At 42.8% G+C, this 18249-nt stretch overlaps 1 protein-coding gene across 8 annotated transcripts in view; it reads left to right on the plus strand.

Annotated features, from left to right (window-relative positions):
• Positions 1–18249, plus strand: part of fam222ba (family with sequence similarity 222 member Ba) — a 76526-nt gene that overhangs the window by 53179 nt on the left and 5098 nt on the right. For 6 of the 8 annotated variants that reach the window (XM_024010823.1, XM_070449393.1, XM_070449394.1 and 3 more), the window contains one exon: positions 10703–10830. In XM_024010823.1, the coding sequence (XP_023866591.1) occupies positions 10749–10830 (82 nt within the window). In that variant the 5' untranslated portion in view covers positions 10703–10748. Of the gene's footprint in view, positions 1–8517; positions 8575–10702; positions 10831–18249 lie in introns of all 8 variants that reach the window. The other 2 variants (XM_070449392.1, XM_024010822.2) reach the window with 1 other exon arrangement.

An 18249-nucleotide genomic window follows, 5' to 3' on the forward strand; every position in this document is an offset into this window, starting at 1 on the left:
CGCCACCTCTGAATTCACCACACAATGTTTCAAATGAAAAAACGTTTCCTATTTGTATGATCTACATGTTTTTGGTGGTGGTGATGGACTTCCATAGTTTTACGTGGCTCAGTGCAGACGGCAGCTACTGCAACAATTTCAGAATGTAACAGGCTGTTACTGCAATTTCAGGTGAAAACTCAATAAAAACAAGTATCAAATATTAGGAAAATGTCTATACATTTTAGCTGTTACAGAAACATTGCTCTGCTATTACCATTTATACTGTAGGAGTGTTGGCTCAACGAGGCAGTTCTGTTTACACAGCCCTGCTTCAAAGGGGGTAACTGTCGTGCTTCAACTCCGGAGGTAGCGGTCGAGATGTAGCAAGTATGCAGGTTTACATTTGAATAATATGTGTAGCTAACGGTATTTTTATGAAAAGTGTAAGTGTGAAGAGGGTCTTAGTGTCTAAACCAGCTCTGAGTTGCTCTAGTCTCCATTCTCTCTCCCTCATCACCACAGCTGCAATTTCTTTGTTTGAATTCTGAACTTTTCTGTTGCCTGTTTGGAAACAGTGCCATACTGACTCTGTCTCCGTTTCTCCTTTTTCCATTATCTCAGTGTCTCTCCCCTCCCTCACTCATTTTAAACATACACAGTATTACACACACATTATCTTTTGTTGTAAAAAGCATTTCGTGTTGATGAGGGCTGGCATCTCTATGGTTGAAAAATAAAAATGTCAGCCAGCCCAGCCTTGGACTACACACCTCAGGATCTGCTCCAGTCATCAGGATCTCTTGTGTGAGAATGTCGAACATGCGCACACACGCCATGTACGCACACACACATATACCGTGCGCACACACACACACGCCATGTATACACACACATACTACACACCATGTATATACACACACATACCACATATACATGCCATGTATACACACACATACCACATATACATGCCATGTATACACACACACACACACACACACACACACACACAGTGGAACAGAACAGCACTGGCTTCCATGCCTGTGGGCCCTGGGCTAGCAGCAGCACTGTTTCATTAAATCCTGTTCCACCTTACTGTTTGCACAACCCAGATGGGCTAATGAAGGCCACACTGATGTGAACAGTACGCACAAGAGCAAGCGAGGGCTTTTTTCATTTAGAATGCTCCGGTTTGGAATTCAAGGATAAAAAGCTATTTTCTTTCTGTTCCCGTTTCTCTTTCTTTTACCCCGGCATTCAGCTCTCCCCGCTTGCAAAAGAAAAGTAATTTAATTCTATGTCCCTGGGAGTATGCACACACACTCACGCACACTAGGATACAATGAATTTCTCCCAACAAGATTTTTCCTTGGCTCTATTACTGACCCTATGACCTCAGGGTAAACACGCAATTAAATAACAGCAGCACACAGCCTGTTCTGCTTTCTCCTCTCCTTCTCCCTCAGTCATTATCACAGACATTATCACAACACAGAGGCTTAGCTCTCTTAATTGCTTTCACCTTCATTTGGGAAAGGACTAGTGGTTAATACTCACAACCAACCAAACAGGGTTTTCTCACCTTTTCGGAACCATCTTTTCTAATGCTGCTTATTTTGATGCTGCACTCTTAGTTTTCACACACACACTTACATGCACTAGTTTTCCCCTTACATAGGCTACACTACAGCTGAACCCCGGTCTCTTCCTGCCCCGAAAGCGTTGGGTTGTTTTTCTCTGCAATTATCCCTATGATCCATTTCCTAACACTTCCTCCTGAATGTTTAACCAATGCAGATTGCCCTGACGTGGGGAGATATTGACTAATGCAATTATAGCTGGCTGGTGTAATTTTCTAAATGGCCTTCTCCTCTCACACTGTTTTTTTTAGATGGGTGAGTTGTTCTGCCTGTCTTTCTAACGCCCCTGAGAAATGAAGGAAAGATATAGGCTTGTGTCGCATCAAATTATGGGAGCAATTTGACATGATATGTCATGGCGTCTCTAAATGCCTTGAAGTTGTGCTTGTGACCTTGCATGCATCAGTTTTCAAGTACAGCATTGTCTCATCACTAAACTCTTATAAAAAGAAGCTCACTCAAATAGACAACTATTATAGATGTATGAGTTGTTGTGGTGGAGACTGAAGAGTCACTTGCTGCGTCATCATGTCATGGGTCTCTAACGCATGTCGATGTTATGTAACGTTGTTGAACGTGATATTATGAAAATGCTTTTAGAACATATTAGACGTTTTGAGTTCCTAGCACAAGATTAGAGAGATGAAAATGTCATAGGAATGGTAGAGCGCACCTGCTTTATTCATGGCTTTTTGATCTAGATCCTGATCAAGAAGTGAATAAACTAAAAGCTAAAACTACCAATTTGAAAGGGGAAAAACAATAAAATACTAACAATCATTATTAACAAGCTGTATAGTCCGGTCAAACATCCACTTGCATATGTTTTCCAGCTCATTCAGCTGTATCACAGTGATTTTCACATTGTCCAGGGCATCAGATCTAAATGCATGATGTCCACATTGACAAATCAGGTAGCTAGCATCGAATAAGCTTGTATAGTCCAGTCAAAAACCCACTTCCACATTTTGTGTTCATTAAGCGAGCAAAGTCTAGCTGTGTTAAACATTACAGTAGTTTTGAAATGGGCATCGGATAGTACTGTCTTAGCCAGTAAGCTAGCTAACAGCAAACAAGGTTAGTAAGCTAGCTAACGGCATTGTAATTCCCACAAAGTCACTTTTGCAGGCTGATTGTGTACACTGTGCATAAAATGGTATTCAATATAGTTTGCAGTGTGTTCTGCAAGGTTAGCTATGTAGGGATGTTGACAGTGTCCAATCAATTGCAGCTAGTAAGGCTTGTAATCCAGCTGGATACAGGTGCCTGCCTGGGTCACTGCAGAGTAAAGTCCATATCATATCATATCAATCTAACCCACCTGGGTTATACCATGTGGGCAATTAGGAATCCGTTGGCGTAGCAGAGGCCACGCACACACACGGGGAACAGGGGTGTGGTGGTGAGGAGCCCTGATCTTATGAAGCTGCAGCATCTGATATCTCAAAGCTGTGCTAGAGAGAGCCTGACTGTCAACAACGGTCTTACTGTACTTTCTGAGTGTTTGTGTTGTTGAAAGACCCTGTGGTTTTTTTCTGTCTGATATATGTGTTGATGTGGCCTAGTCACTGGGTAGGAGACCAATGCCCTGTCTGTCTTTCTGTCTGCCTGTCTGTCTGGTTTCATCATCTCTTGCTGTAGTCTCTCTACCACTATAGAGCAGAGTGTCAGCTAGAGCATTACCATAGGCTGACCTTTGCTGCTGCGCTCCCCAGTTTTCTGACATTCAGGGGCGCTGTGGGGGAGGTGTGTGTGTGTTTGTGTGCAAAGGAAGTCCCCCCCCCCCAAAAAAAAAAAAAAAAAATTGGACAAGCAGATTATAGATTTAAGTTGTCTGAATGGATAAGTAAAATAAATTCCTGCAAAAATCACAATGTCAAACAACTAGGCTACTCCAATCAAAATTGGTTCAAAGTGTCCTCCAGTTGCCATGTGTTGTGCACTGTCCTACCAATCTCTGCAGAGCGCTTCGGAGTAGAATTATTGGAGGCCTGCATTTTCTTGATCAAAGTCAGCCTACTGTGCACGTGGTTGATATTCATTGCTAGTTAGTGAGTTATTTGCCCAGTTATAGCTAATTGTTAGTCATGAAAATCCTGAAAAAGGCATGGTGTTATGCATCACCTGCGTGTGCCAGTGCACTTGGGCGTTATCCAGATTGCCATACCTTCATAACGACCTTGAGCCATATTGGGCTATTCAGTAATACCGGCACTGAACACAAGGGGCACCATTTTCAAACTTCACTGATCCTTTGTAATCCGAAGGTTAGCAAAACTAACAGATGCATGTAAAATCCAATAGAGAATGCTAACTAAATGCTAATGAGCGCATTGCAAACATTTTGAGTCTCTAACCTAAAGTATTTGCAGGACAGACTCTTAAAGTTATTCAAGTAACAAAAAATTATACTGTTTGCTGCATGCAGAAAACAAATATTAGACAGCAAGACTCTTGATCCAGGGGGGATTCTCTGTTACCAAGCGACCCTAACCACTTAGCTACATGGCTAACTAGCTACTAAAGGCACCAGTCTCTTGTCATTGTGTGCTTACAAACAAACACACTAAGTGACTGGGGACTACCGGTAAACTTCATAATGAAAAATTATGTGACGTAGAATGAAGAACACAATCTTTATCGTCTAGCGTATTGCACAAGTTCACTGCAGGTATTTACTTAAAAGTAGCTACAAATATTCAAATTCAGAAAAAAGAACATAAAATTGTTTCAATGGTGTTGTAAAACCATCCCATGGCTATATCCAAATATCCCGGTGTGCGGTATAATACGGTATGCCGCCCAAGCCTACAGCAAACTAACTAGATAACCAGCAAAACGACACAATATGCTTTAAATTGGCTACCTCACTAGTTAACTATTTAACTAGTTGCATGTATTAATGTAATTGTCATTCCGATGTACTAAAAAAACGTTCCACCAGCACTCGTGTATAACTGCAAATGGCTGACATGCACTTGATACGGGTGCACAGTTGATGAAACCAATGCTGCATACTCCGGTTGTAAAACGGTCTCAAGTGCTCAGAATTGGGTGTAATTCTGACACCGTTGGAATGCTGGTATTCTCCTCTATTCAGTACTTCTGACAACGTTCCCCCCTCTCAAAGATATTCTTAGAATAGCCTAAATGACAAGGAGCTCCACTGAAAATATTTTAGCCTTAAGAATTCCTGGTCTCCGGCAGCGTTTGGAAATGCCAATCTGCGGTCAAGAACGCAGAGTTCATTTCAGCCTATGATACCCTTCAGTCCCTTGACTTTTTGGCGATGATGGAGACATGGATCACCCCAGAGAACACTGCTACTCCAGCTGCTCTCTCTCCATCTGACTACGTGTTCTCACATACAGTACCAGTCAAAGGTTTGGACACACCTACTCATTCAAGGGTTTTGCTTTATTTCTACTATTTTCTACATTGAATAATTATATGGACGACATCAAACTATTCTTCAAAGTAGCCACCCTTTGCCTTGATGATAGCTTTGCACACTCTTGGCATTCTTTCAACCAGCTTAACTTGGAATGCTTTTCCAACAGTCATGAAGGAGTTCCCACATATGCTGAGCACTTGTTGGCTGCTTTTCCTTCACTCTGTGGTCCAACTAATCCCAAACCATCTTTATTGGGTTGAGATCCGGTGATTGTGGAGGCTAGGTCATCTGATGCAGCACTCCATCACTCTCCTTGGTCAATTAGCCCTTACACAGCCTAGAGGTGTGTCGGGTTGAAAAACAAATAATAGTCTCATTAAGCGCAAACCAGGTGGGATGGCGTATCGCTGCAGAATACTGTGGTAGCCATGCTGATAAGTGTGCCTTGAATTCTAAACATCACTGACAGTGTCACCAGCCAAGCACCCCTACACCATCACACCTCCTCCTCCATGCATCACAGTGGGAACCACACATGTGGAGATCATCTGTTCACCTACTCTGCGTCTCACAAAGACACGGCGGTTAGAGCCAAAAATCTCAAATTTGGACTCATCAGACCAAAGGACAGATTTTCACCGGTCTAATGTCCATTGCTTGTGTTTCTTGGCCCAAGCAAGTCTCTTCTTATTATTAGTGTCCTTTTAGTATTGGTTTCTTTGCAGCAATTCACCATGAAGGCTTAATTCATGCAGTCTCCTCTGAACAGTTGTGTCTGTTACTTGAACTCTGAAGCATTTATTTGGGCCACAATCTGAGGTGCAGTTAACTATAATGAACTTATCCTCTGCAGCAGAGGTAACTCTGGGTCTTCCTTTCCTGATGTGGTCCTCGTCCTTATGAGAGCCAGTTTCATCATAGTGCTTGATGGTTTTTATGACTTCACTTGAAGAAACTTTCAAAGTTCTTGAAATTTTTGGGATTGACTAACCTTCATGTCTTAAAGTAATGATGGACTGTTGTTTCTCTTTGCTTATTTGAGCTGTTCTTGCCATAATATGGACTTGTTTTCCACCCCTACCTTGTCACAACAAGGTAGGCGTTGGCTCAACAAGGTAACTGATTGGCTCAAATGCATTAAGAAGGAAAGAAATTCCACAAATTAACTTTAAACAAGGCACACCTGTTAATTGAAATGCATTCCAGGTGACTAGCTCATGAAGCTGGTTGACAGAATGCCAAGAGTGTGCAAAGCTGTCATCAAGGCAAAGGGTGGCTACTTTGAAGAATCTAAAATATCATTTGTTTAATACTTTTTTGGTTACTACATGATTCCATGTGTTATTTCATCGTTTTGATGTCTTCACTATTATTCTACAATGTAGAAAATAGTAAGAATAAAGAAAAACCCTTGATTGAGTAGTTGTGTCCAAACTTTTGACTGGTACTGTGTGGGTGTGTGTGTATATATAGATAGATAGTTTAGACACACCTACAGATTCTTCAAAGTAGCCACCCTTCGCCTTGATGACAGCTTTGCACACTCTTGGCATTCTGTCAACCAGCTTCATGAGCTAGTCACCTGGAATGCATTTCAATTAACAGGTATGCCTTGTTACAGGTTAATTTGTTGAATTTCTTTCCTTCTTAATGTGTTTCAGCCAAGCAGTTGTGTTGTGACAAGGTAGGGGTGGTATACAAAAGATAGCCCTATTTGGTAAAAGACCAGGTCTGTATTTTGGCAAGAACAGCTCAAATAAGCAAAGAGAAACGACAGTCTATCATTACTTTAAGACATGAAGGTCAGTCAATCTGGAAGAACTTTGAAAGTTTCTTCAAGCGCAGTTTAAAAAAAACATAAAGCGCTAAGGTGCAGGGTTGAGTAACCGGGTGGTAGCCGGCTAGTAACAGTGACAAAAGTTCAGGGCAGGGTACTGGGTGGAGGACGGCCAGTAGTAACTATTTAACAGTCTGATGGCCTTGAAATAGAAGCTGTTTTTCAGTCTCTCGGTCCCAGCTTTGATGCCCCTGAACTTACCTCGCCTTCTGGATGATAGCGGAGTGAACAGGCCGTGGCTCGGGTGGCTGAGGTCCTTGATTTTCTTGCCCTTCCTGTGACACCGGGTTCTATAGATGTCCTGGAGGGCCGGCAGTGTGCCCCTGGTGATGCGTTGGGCAGACCACACCACCCTCTGGAGAGCCCAACAGTATTCTTTCAATGGTGCATCTGTAAAAGTGTGAGTGTCTTAAGGGCCAAGCCAAATTTCTTCAGCCTCCTGAGATTGAAGAGGTGCTGTTGAGCCACCTTCACCACACTGGCTGTGTGAGTGGACCATTTCAGATTTTCAATGATGTGTACGCCAAGGAACTTAAAGCTTTTCACATTCTCCACTGCGGCCCCATCGATGTGGATGGGGGCGTGCTCCCTCTGCTGTCTCCTGAAGTCCACGATCCACTTCTTCGTTTTGTTAAGTGCCTTGCTCAAAGCCACAACTGTAGCATATATAATATATGGGATCAGAGACCAGCAGTACCAGTGATTAACATGCATTTTATTTTGTGAAGTGGTTCCTTGCATCATACAGCAAAATGTAAAGTCATGTTTTTGGCCCATGGTGTAACATTTTTGTTGTTGTTGCAACTTGAGTAAAAAAGTGACATGAGTAAAAAATATGTCCTACTTGTCTGAACAAGTGGCTAAAAAAGTTAATGTCAAGCCCTTGTTTGTGTGTGTTGATGCATTCCTCTGGGTGTGTATGCAACAAACCAATAAATTGGGATCTTGTTTTGACTGAACCCTCCCATCCTCGTCTATCTATATTCCTCTTGAAACACCTGTAACCACACGTCTGCATTTGATGTGAGGTTGACTACCTCCACCCCAATGCCTTTTGTGTTCTTGAAAAGATTGTCATCCTTGTAGAGAAACGTTGGCACTAAGATGAATGAATGAAAGAGAGGGGTAAAAAATGGTTTACTGGCGCAAAAGCGGGAAAATATTCCTTGCAGCTATAAGACCGGTGCTGAAATCTTCTATTCCTCAAATCCTTACAGGGAGGAAAAACCAACCTATCAGGCCAATTAAAGTTAATGTGTGGTGACACGTTGAATCAAGGGCAGGGATTGCTGCCATATGGTTGGCCACTGGTCAGGCTGTAAATCAGGAAGCAGAGTGTGCAGGACTGATGGAGGGGAGGGGGGTGTCAGGGAGGATGACGCAGCATCACCCCTTGCCACATAGAACAGAACAGCAGCAAATCCATGATCTGTCTGGTGGTGTGAAGAAAGTGCACTCCCTCTACCGCCCATTACCCCCGTCAAGCCTCCCCCAGCCCTAACCGCCCTTCCACCTCTGTCTTTCTCTGTGTGTGTGTAACTACCAGCTTCATTAAGGCTTGTTTTGTTTCCCCTCCCAGGGAGGATTTAAATGAGCTGTCATCCTGACCTTTTTCAGCTCCTGTGTTTTTAAAGGGAGTTCATCTCACCCTCTCTCCCCTTCTACAGGTGACAGGCACTTTTAAGCCGGCACCCTGCGGCAGACGGCCATGCCAAGGTTGTTTTGTGGGTAATTTCCTTCCTCATAACAACGCGGTGTGTGTGTGTGTTTGTCTGTGCTCCGGTGTTTGTTCTGATGCCACATGGCAGCAAAGGATAAGGGCACGGGGCAACACACCCTGTCGACTTAATTTGCTCCCTGACTGTTCTTCAGTACAAGCATCTGTGGTGTTTTGAATACTGTAACTAAGTGAAGCAGTCTGCAATTAAAGCTGTTCTCTCTCTGCTGCTGATGTTACCTCTGATTATGTTACTGGGTGGCAAGCTCACATACAGCCTCTCGTTATTAAAGTACCTTGTTATTTATTACATTTTATACGGTCTCTCTACTCCATTGTTTGATATCCCCTAAATGTACTCATGTTGTGGCTGTTGCCTCTTGAGGCCTTGTTGGGGACCGTAGTAGGGCTGGGCGATATGGCCAAAATAGCATATCATGGTATTTTTCAAATTTATGACAGTATTTTATGTTTTTGATTAATGAAAGTTATACATTTTCTTTGAGTAGTGTGTGACCCTAGGGTGGAAACACATATTCTAAATGATTTCAATGGGTCTTTCTTCATTCGGATTGTTTTATACTGTTAAATTCAACTTCAACCTAAAATAATTTCTTGCATTTCCATCAATTTCTGTATTTCCTGCACTAATTTCAGATAATTTCCACACTGCCACCATATGGGCAAAAATACTAGACCTTATTTTTAACCAAATGTTGCGATTTAGATTAAAACACTTGGGTGAACTTTTGGAATCATGGAAATAGAATGTTTATTATAATTCTATAATTAGAATATAAATAGTGGGCACTTTGAATGCAGTGTTTAACGTAACGAATGAAAATGCCATGGACGAGTTTTGTGATAAGAGTAGGCACCAAAGTGATGTTCAGTGTTTCCTAGGGGACCCTATAATCTTTAGCTACATTAAATATTTAGTCATATAACCAACATATTCATGCTTCGCCTATTCCTCTTTTGATTTAGAAGATACTGTTGCACAAACAACATGCTTATTTAAGCCTCCACCAGTACTGGTATCAAGCGGTATTAGCTAGCTACGTTTGCTCTGACTACTTTTATTAGCTAGCTAATCGCTAGCCAGCTAACTAGCGATTAGCATTAGTGGCTAACACTATTTAACTTAACTTGCTAAGAAAATACAAACTAGCTGTTTGCAGATGTAAGAAATACAAACGAATATAGTAATTATAGAGCGCTTGTGGATTTATAAAAATATCAATGTTGCATGTGCTGCATTGACCATGCAGACTGAACGAACGTGGCTCGTGATCAAGCAACCAACAAATGAGTGACAGGGTGGGACTAGATCTGTATGGAGAGAGAGCAGAGAGGGATGACTCAAGTAGCGGAGTAAACTATAAAAATGGACGTTACACATGGTATATCACATTTAACAAACCAAACATTAAAATGCCGTTATAGAAGGTAAGGTTAAAAACACGGTCCGTGCATAAATACCGGTGTGTGTATAGTAAAATACGGTATACCGCCCAACCCTAGACCGGAGTATTGATTTGTTACTTACTGCCATGTTCCTACTATTGCTCTCTGGAGTGGGTTCTTTGTGAGTGGAGTTCATATCTGTAATTAAAGGAGAAGTTAGCTTTTTTACAACTAACAAATATATGCAAATGGAATGTTGTAGAAGGGTGCTGATGCTTTTTTTGCGATTTCACTTGCTTTTGAGGGGGTGGGGTGGGGTTGACTCTGTGACATAGTAATTTTAAACCTACCAAGGCCTGGGGAAGAGTCTGCCCCACGTTTTACCTTGGCTGTTTGATGTTTTAATTTAAGTTGTTATTCACATCAAATGTCACCTCTACCTGATGCTCCAGGTGTGAAACACTTTCTAATTGAAAGGTAACTGTGTCCTCCCTGAACTGACCCCCCCCCCCCCCCCCAGGACTGAGAGTTCTATTAGCCAGCACCTGTCTCTTATACACATCTAGATGTGTATAAGAGACAGCCCCTGAGAGTTCTATTAGCCAGCACTCTGCTCTATACTATTACTATAGTATCTCTATGTAGCATATGTGTCCCTGCAGTTATGTCTGTGTTCTGACCTCTCTCCTGTCCTCTCTCTTCCTCCCTCTCCCCCTCTCTCTCTGCAGTGTGAGTAGCAACGAATGTCCCATGTTGCATTAGTGTCTGTGTGAAATGCTGGCCTGCCTGCCAGGGCCAGGTGACCTCTCCCTCCAGCTTCTTTCCCACACGCAGATGAACACTGGACTTCAGAAATGTAAGGGTCTCTACTCTACACACACACTCACCCACTCACTCACACACACGTCATTCATTCCCTCTATCTCACACACACACCCTCACACCCTCACTCACTCATTCACTCACTCACTCACGTCATTCATTCCCTCTATCTCACACACACACTCACTCACACACTTACAAGTCATTCATTCCCTCTCTCTCTTGCTCACTCACTCACGCTCTCTCTTTCTCTCACACACACGCACGCACGCACGCGCGCAAGTCATTCCATTTACAAGACCCAAGGTCTTTTAAAGGCAGTGCACAGGTAGCAGCGGGGTTATACCACCTTGCAATACAGATATTGGTGTACGGAAGGAGGCTAATTCGTACATTTTCGATCCAAATATTTTTTTATAAGGATAAGCATTGTTAGATTATAGGAGTAATTATGGTAGTCCTAAAACGTTCTTCCTCTGAGTCAGTTGTAGCACCGATGCTCACTGCCTTCATAACATAAGTATAATAGGCTAATACCCACACCACACCAAAACTTAACAAAAGTTTCTAAACTTTATTAGGGTAATATCAAAAGTCAAACCATTGTTTATAGGGAAAATACGAGCAGGATATTAAGTTGTGGCAAACACAACATTGCAGTTGTAACTTAATTTTGTGCAAGAAAATGGCTCAACAGAAAGAAACAAAACAATTGCGAACTGGTTTAAACTGTCACAAAAGGTTTTAATGGGCTATATTGCAGCAATTACAAAAAAAAGGCTAGTGCCTACCATACCCAACAAATGACAGCAATAGGCTAATGATATTTATTTTACAACAGTCCTACGTATAAGCTATACTGAACAAAAAATATAAACGCAACAACTGTTGGTCCCATGTTTCATGAGCTGAAATAAATTATCTCAGAAATATTCCATATGCACAAAAAGCTTATTTCTCTAAAATGCACAAATTTGTTTACATCCCAGTTAGTGAGCATTTCTCTTTTGCCAAGATAATCCATCTACCTGACCGGCGTGGCATATCAAGAAGCTGATTAAATAGCATGATCATTACACAGGTTTACCTTGTGCTGGGGACAATAAAAGGCCACTGTAAAATGTGAAGTTTTGTCACACAACACAATGCCACAGATGTCTCAAGTTTTGAGGGAGCGTGCAATTAGCATGCTGACTGCAGAAATGTCCACCAGAGCTGTTGCCAGATAATTTAATATTAATTTCTCTACCATAAGCCGAGTCTGATGTCGTTTTAGAGAATTTGGCAGCACGTCCAACCGGCCTTACAACCGCTGACCACGTGTAACCACGCCAGCCCAGGACCTCCACATCCGGCTTCTTCACCTGTAGGATCGTCTGAGACCAGCCACCCAGACAGCTGATGAAGCTGTGGGTTTGCACAACCGAATCATTTCTGTACAAGATGTCAGAAACGGTCTCACCAGGATCTTGACCTAACTGCAGTTTGTCGTCGTAACCGACTTCAGTGGGCAAATGCTCCACTTCGATGGCCACTGGCATGCTGGAGAAGTGGCGAATGTGGCAAATGGCAGACAGCGTGTATGGCGTCGTGTGGGCGAGCGAGTTTGCTGATGTCAATGTTGTGAACAATTTCTGTAAGTTGTGTCCCAGTTCTTCCATGGCCTGCATACTCACCAGACATGTCACCCATTGAGCATGTTTGGGATGCTCTCGATCGACGTGTACGACAGCGTGTTCTAGTTCCCGCTAATATCCAGCAACTTCGCACAGCCATTGAAGAGGAGCGGGACAACATTCCACAGGCCACAATCAACAGCCTGATCAACTCTATGCAAAGGAGGTGTTGTGCTGCATGAGGTGAAATCTATAGACTAGCACCTAATGAATTTATTCAAATTCACTGATTTCCTTAATGAACTGTAACTCAGTAACCTTTGAAATTGTTGCATGTTTTGTTTTTATTCAGTGTAAATACAGGGACACAATTAAAGACAGATGAAACTTTATTTAGCAAACAAATGTCTGAACAGAATGACACAACACATTTTCCATATTTTAAAGAACTGGTTTAGATGAACACACAGGCCTACAATAATAATGAATAAAATAACAATAATAATAATAATAAAACAAATTATTATTAATACGGAAAAATTAAAGTTCCAAAATTGCATCCTACCTAAATAGCGTGTTGCCCTGCATTTGGCCCCGTCAATGTTCTTTTCGTCTTTGTCCACTACAATCTAAAATCTTTGTGCTCTAATATCATAGGCTAATTTATTTGGGGCTAATTTTGGGGGAAACTCAAAGCACATTAGCTATATCACTAAGATTATACCCGCTGCTAGTAGCCATGTATTAATCTTAACAGCACATGTAATGTAAAAAAATAAATAACATTTTGCAGTTGTAGCCTAGCACCCAATGAGGCCTATGCAATGTCCAATGTGCATTTCGCACTTTCCGTATGTCATAGCCATATCAAATGTCTTGTTTGTAAAAAATAGTTGCTATTGAGCTCAAAATTTAGTTGAGAAATAAAAAGTATACTTACAGAAAGCTGTGAAAATCCTCTCCCCATCTGTGAGCAACACACCCTTCTCGCACTGTTTCAACGTGTGATACCACCTCACCCCCAACCCTCTCTCCCAACCCCAGGTGACATATCTCTCTCTCTCACACACACACACACACACACGCGCGCACACTTCAGTCGATAGTCCTAAATATTTTCGGTATTTGCTGTTATTGAATTCATTTCTGAGATTCCTATGGTTTACGATCACATGATGGTTACATTGAACAAAAATGTACAACCAATGCATGTTGTTTTGAACAATGGACACCAAATCATGTTTTCTCCTGTCTTTTTGGTCCCTCAGAACTGGTGCCAAGTCCTGTAGAATTCTTCTCAAATCTCCTATCCAAGCTCTCCGACTGTACGATGTTGGCCATCTTATGCCACGATTTTGTAGTCCAGACATAATGTTCACGTCGTGTGCAAATTCTTAGGCCGTAAATGATTGTGGAATGTCTTGGCACGCTCATTGTGACAGGGTCGAGATCTGCCGATTTTTTTTTTTTTTTTAAGTAGCACTACGTGCGGCCGTAGGCTCTGACAAAGTTCTGGCAAAAACATGTAGCCTTAATCGTGCAGTGTGGCTGGTGTTACGAGCCGATCCTGGTGACTGACCAATAGGAACACGACCTACACTGAATATGCGCACAATAATATGATTTTGAATAGTCCGATTAATATAATAGTATGATTTAAACGTTTACATGCTTTGCAAGACGAATGATTTCCCTAATAATCTTGTTTACATAACAAATCTGAAATCAGGCCATCTGATGGGATTTTGATAAATGGACAATCGCCAATCAAAATAAACTTTTTACCATGTTATTTTTGGGAAGCCTATTTAATTCTGAGTTCGGACATATAAAGTTTGTATATGAAAACTATTTCTAAGAAGCATACTGGCTGGTGCTGGCACATGCGCAGATCTAATACACCGCTGCACTTGACGTAGCCGATGTCGGTTTACATAGCCTCGCAAGCCAATCACACAATTTCTCAACAGAACAAGCAAGTCGTACAATCTGTCTAGGTTGATCTCAAAAAATTGTATTTGGTAACATCGCACAGTGTGACATCTAATTATCTTAAAAGACTGAATCCAACAATCAGTGTGGGAAAGCTTTTAGATTACGTTCCCTGTGCATTATTTATCAGACCCAACCCAGGGCATACCCCAACAGACCAGCTTGATTTAGATCTCCCCCCTTTCCCCCCTCTCCCTGAGGCACAGAAATCTCTATTTCCCTCTAGCTAGTTCCTGCAGCAGGTTTGTGTGTTATAAAACTCTGTCTCTCTCCATCTATGGCTCATCAAGACTGTAATTTCAGAATCACTGTAATCCGCCTACCCCCAGGAGCTCAGTGCCAAGCGAGGGGGAGTCTCACTAAGTGCCAACGTCCGCCATGTTGTTCTGTTCCTCCTCCTCTCCTCTGCCAGGCATGTGACGACAGTACAGTGGAACAAGCTTGGTTTTAAAAAGGTCCACTCTGTAATAATGTCTGTCGCTTGCTGCGCTGCTGTGTTCTGTAATGCACATCAAAGCAGTAGGGGCTGAAAGTAAAAGTTTGGTTTACCAATGAATGAGTACCTTTTTTCCCATTCCTATCGATAAAATAATTGTATTAAGTCATACAAAGGTTTTACTGTGCATGAAGTTTCAAATGCATTTGTCATTTCTAAATGTGTAATGTGATAGGCATTTGACCGTTACTATTTTTTAACACACAAAAACACATTTGATTAATACAATATTTAATCAGTTGTCTTCTGCAAATTAAGTTTATGTTGACTCAATCTTTGTGAGAGGGAGGGAATCTGACTTCATTAGTCTTCAACTCGCAGCTCAGACATTTTAATTCTGGTTAAATGTAATAAGCCCTGAGTTAGCCTGCCCGGAGCAGGTTAGATCTGAAGGATTCGTTGCCATAGAAATTTAGCTGGCTGAAAGGTGAGCCACTTCTGTGGTACCGTTTGAACTCCGAGTTGACCAAAGTTACCTCGCTAACTCCTCAAACTACATTCATAGTATAGGGCTCAGGGCAGCAGCTTTATTTATCATTGGGGAGAGAGACGTTAAATAGATGAGAACACACACACACACGATACCTGTGAAATGTTGAGGACTATCAGAGGAGAGGAGTGGGTCAAGTACACAGTAACAGCTTGTTCTCAGACCGAGTCTGATGCTGTTGGGAGAGCGATCGTTAACCTCAGCAGCTTGGAAAGTGGAAATGGCCCCCCGATTCCTCCACAGCACAGAGAAGGAAGCATGTAGAGAGAAGTACAACAAATGGAGCAGGCAGAACAATTTTACTCTATACACGCAGCTACTTTATCGAAGGGGCTACATGGGAAGATACAGAGATTTGGGTGGATCACAACTGCATAACCTATGTCCACATAATTTAAACAGTAAGAGATTCGTTAAGTCACTCTTGTCTTGAGAGAGAAATGAATGAGCTAGCCAGCCTTTGGCCCCCCTACAGTTTAAATATTGTTTGGTAATAACAGTTGTGTGTGTGTTACTGACTGTAAAATACTTTTTCTATGTGTTCCTCCATTGGGCAGTCCCTCCAGGATTTCGTTAGGATGTTTTTGTGATTTTTGCGGGCAAAAATTGTTAATTTTGGAATCCATGCTGCAGGACTATTTTGATCACGGACTGGGCCCCTCTGGCAATAACATTGACGAATACACTGACTGTCTCTGGGTTCATCAGGAGGTGCATAGAGGATGTTATTCCTACAGTGACGATTAGAACATACCCAAACCAGAAACCGTGGATAGATGGCAGCATTCCCGCCAAACTTTAAGCGTGAACCGCCGCATTTAACCACAGTAAAGTAACTGGAAACATGGACGAGTCCAAACTGTCTCAATTCAACGGCTCACTCACCGTTGCACTGCACACCGCCCTATCCCACCTGGCAAGAGGAATACCTATCTGAAATGCTGTTTATCGACTACAACTTAGATTTTAACACCATAGTGCGCTCCATTCTCGTCACTAAGCTCGGGCCTTGGGTCTGAAATGCTCCCTGTGCAACTATATCCTAGATTTCCTAACGGGCCGACCCCAGGTGGTGAGGGTAGGCAACAACACTTCCGCCACACTGATCTTCAACACTGGATCCTCCAGGGGTGTGCTCAGCCCCCTCCTGTACTCCCTGTTCACCCATTACTGCATGGCCACGCACAACTCCAACTCAATCATCAAGTTTGCTGACGACACGACAGTGGTAGGCCTGATTACTGACAGCAATGAGACTAGAGGGAGGTGCCCAGAAAAGAACCTCTCCCTCAACGTCAACAAAAATAAGCAGCTTATCGTGTACAACAGGAGACAGAAGAGAGAGCATCCATCCTCATCGATGGGGCCCATCTCATTGCCACCCTTTGTTTCCTGTGCATTTAAAAAAAGAGCGGATTAATTAGCCCCTTAGCATTGTGACACCACCATGCCAGTCTTCACAGCTCAGCTCTCTGCCTAGTGCCACTCTGCCTAGCCCACTCACTGCATGCTGCCTGTGAGGCTGAGGAGAGGAGAGGTAGATGGAGAGAGACTTACAGCTATAGTGGAAAGACTAAAACCCATTCACATCCACATTAGGAGATGAGTCTGCGATGGAACCCGGTAGCATTACTTGACATTTTAGACATTTCGTCCCCAGTAAAAGACAGAACTAGCCACCCTCTAAAACTCTATAGAGTTGAGTTTTTTTACCCACGTATTTAATAGAAGGATGTTGTACTAGATATAGTAATTGAATAGAATAACTAAATATAAGAACGTATGGTTTGGATGTTAAAAGATGAGGGTTCACTTTGGTTCAGACAGTATTTTCAAAAGGCATCACTGTGGGACTGCCTGTGTCTCACTATCTGTCGGTGTATCCAAAATGGCACCATGGGCCCTGGTCAAAAGTAGTGCACTATGTAGGGAATAGGTTGTCATTTGGGACGCGACTGCATGTGTATGCATGTAGGTCAGGCTGGCTGGCTGGGGCAGGGAGGGTGACCGGGTTTGAGGCCCAGGGCTCAGCCCGGGGAGGGGAGGCTTGGTGAGGTTGCATACAGAACCTCTCTTCAACCCAGATCACAATGGCTGGAGGCAGGCCTCTCTCATATTACATTATAACTGACTTTTACAGTTGGGGAAAGAAAATGAGTCTCACCGAGTGACAGAAACACGCCATCACCTTAGCACATGCTGAACACACACACGACACACTCACAGGCACCTGAATGCACATGTCAAACACACACCTTATCAGTCTTACACTCCCCCAAACACAAAAACATACTCAAACTACAGCATCTTCAGACACACTGGGGCATTGTTAAATATAGCCAGTGAGGTGCTTAGTAGCTGTAACAAATGTCTCAGTCAGAGGGCTGAGGGCTCAGTGGTGTTCCAGAGATCAGAGAGACGCTGTGTGATTACTGTCTGCTGTCATGGACCTGCTCCGCTCTTTCTCTACCTCTCTCGCACTTTCTCTCTCTTTGCCTCTCTCTCTCTGCCTCTTGCGCTCCCTAATTCCATCCCTACCCCCCTCCCTCCCTACCCCCTCTCCCCCCCTATTTGACACAGAGGAGAACTATCCCCCTGGTAGACACAGGGGACCAGCACAGCCTCTCCCTTTCTGCCTCACTCCTCTTTGTTGTCCCCCACAATGAAATCGGGGAGGGGACTGTGGATCTGTCTCTGTCCGTCCGTTCGTTCATACGTTAGTCGCATGCAAGATCTCAGACAACTCTGGGCCGATTTTTTCGAAACTTGGGTGAATGATGTGTCTTACCATCGAAATCCGGAATTTACAAAATGACACTGATTGACTCAAGGCAGGAGCTATAGTAATTCACTGAAATA

This window comes from Salvelinus sp. IW2-2015, linkage group LG20, assembly GCF_002910315.2.
Source record: "Salvelinus sp. IW2-2015 linkage group LG20, ASM291031v2, whole genome shotgun sequence".
NCBI classification, from domain to species: Eukaryota; Metazoa; Chordata; class Actinopteri; order Salmoniformes; family Salmonidae; genus Salvelinus; species Salvelinus sp. IW2-2015.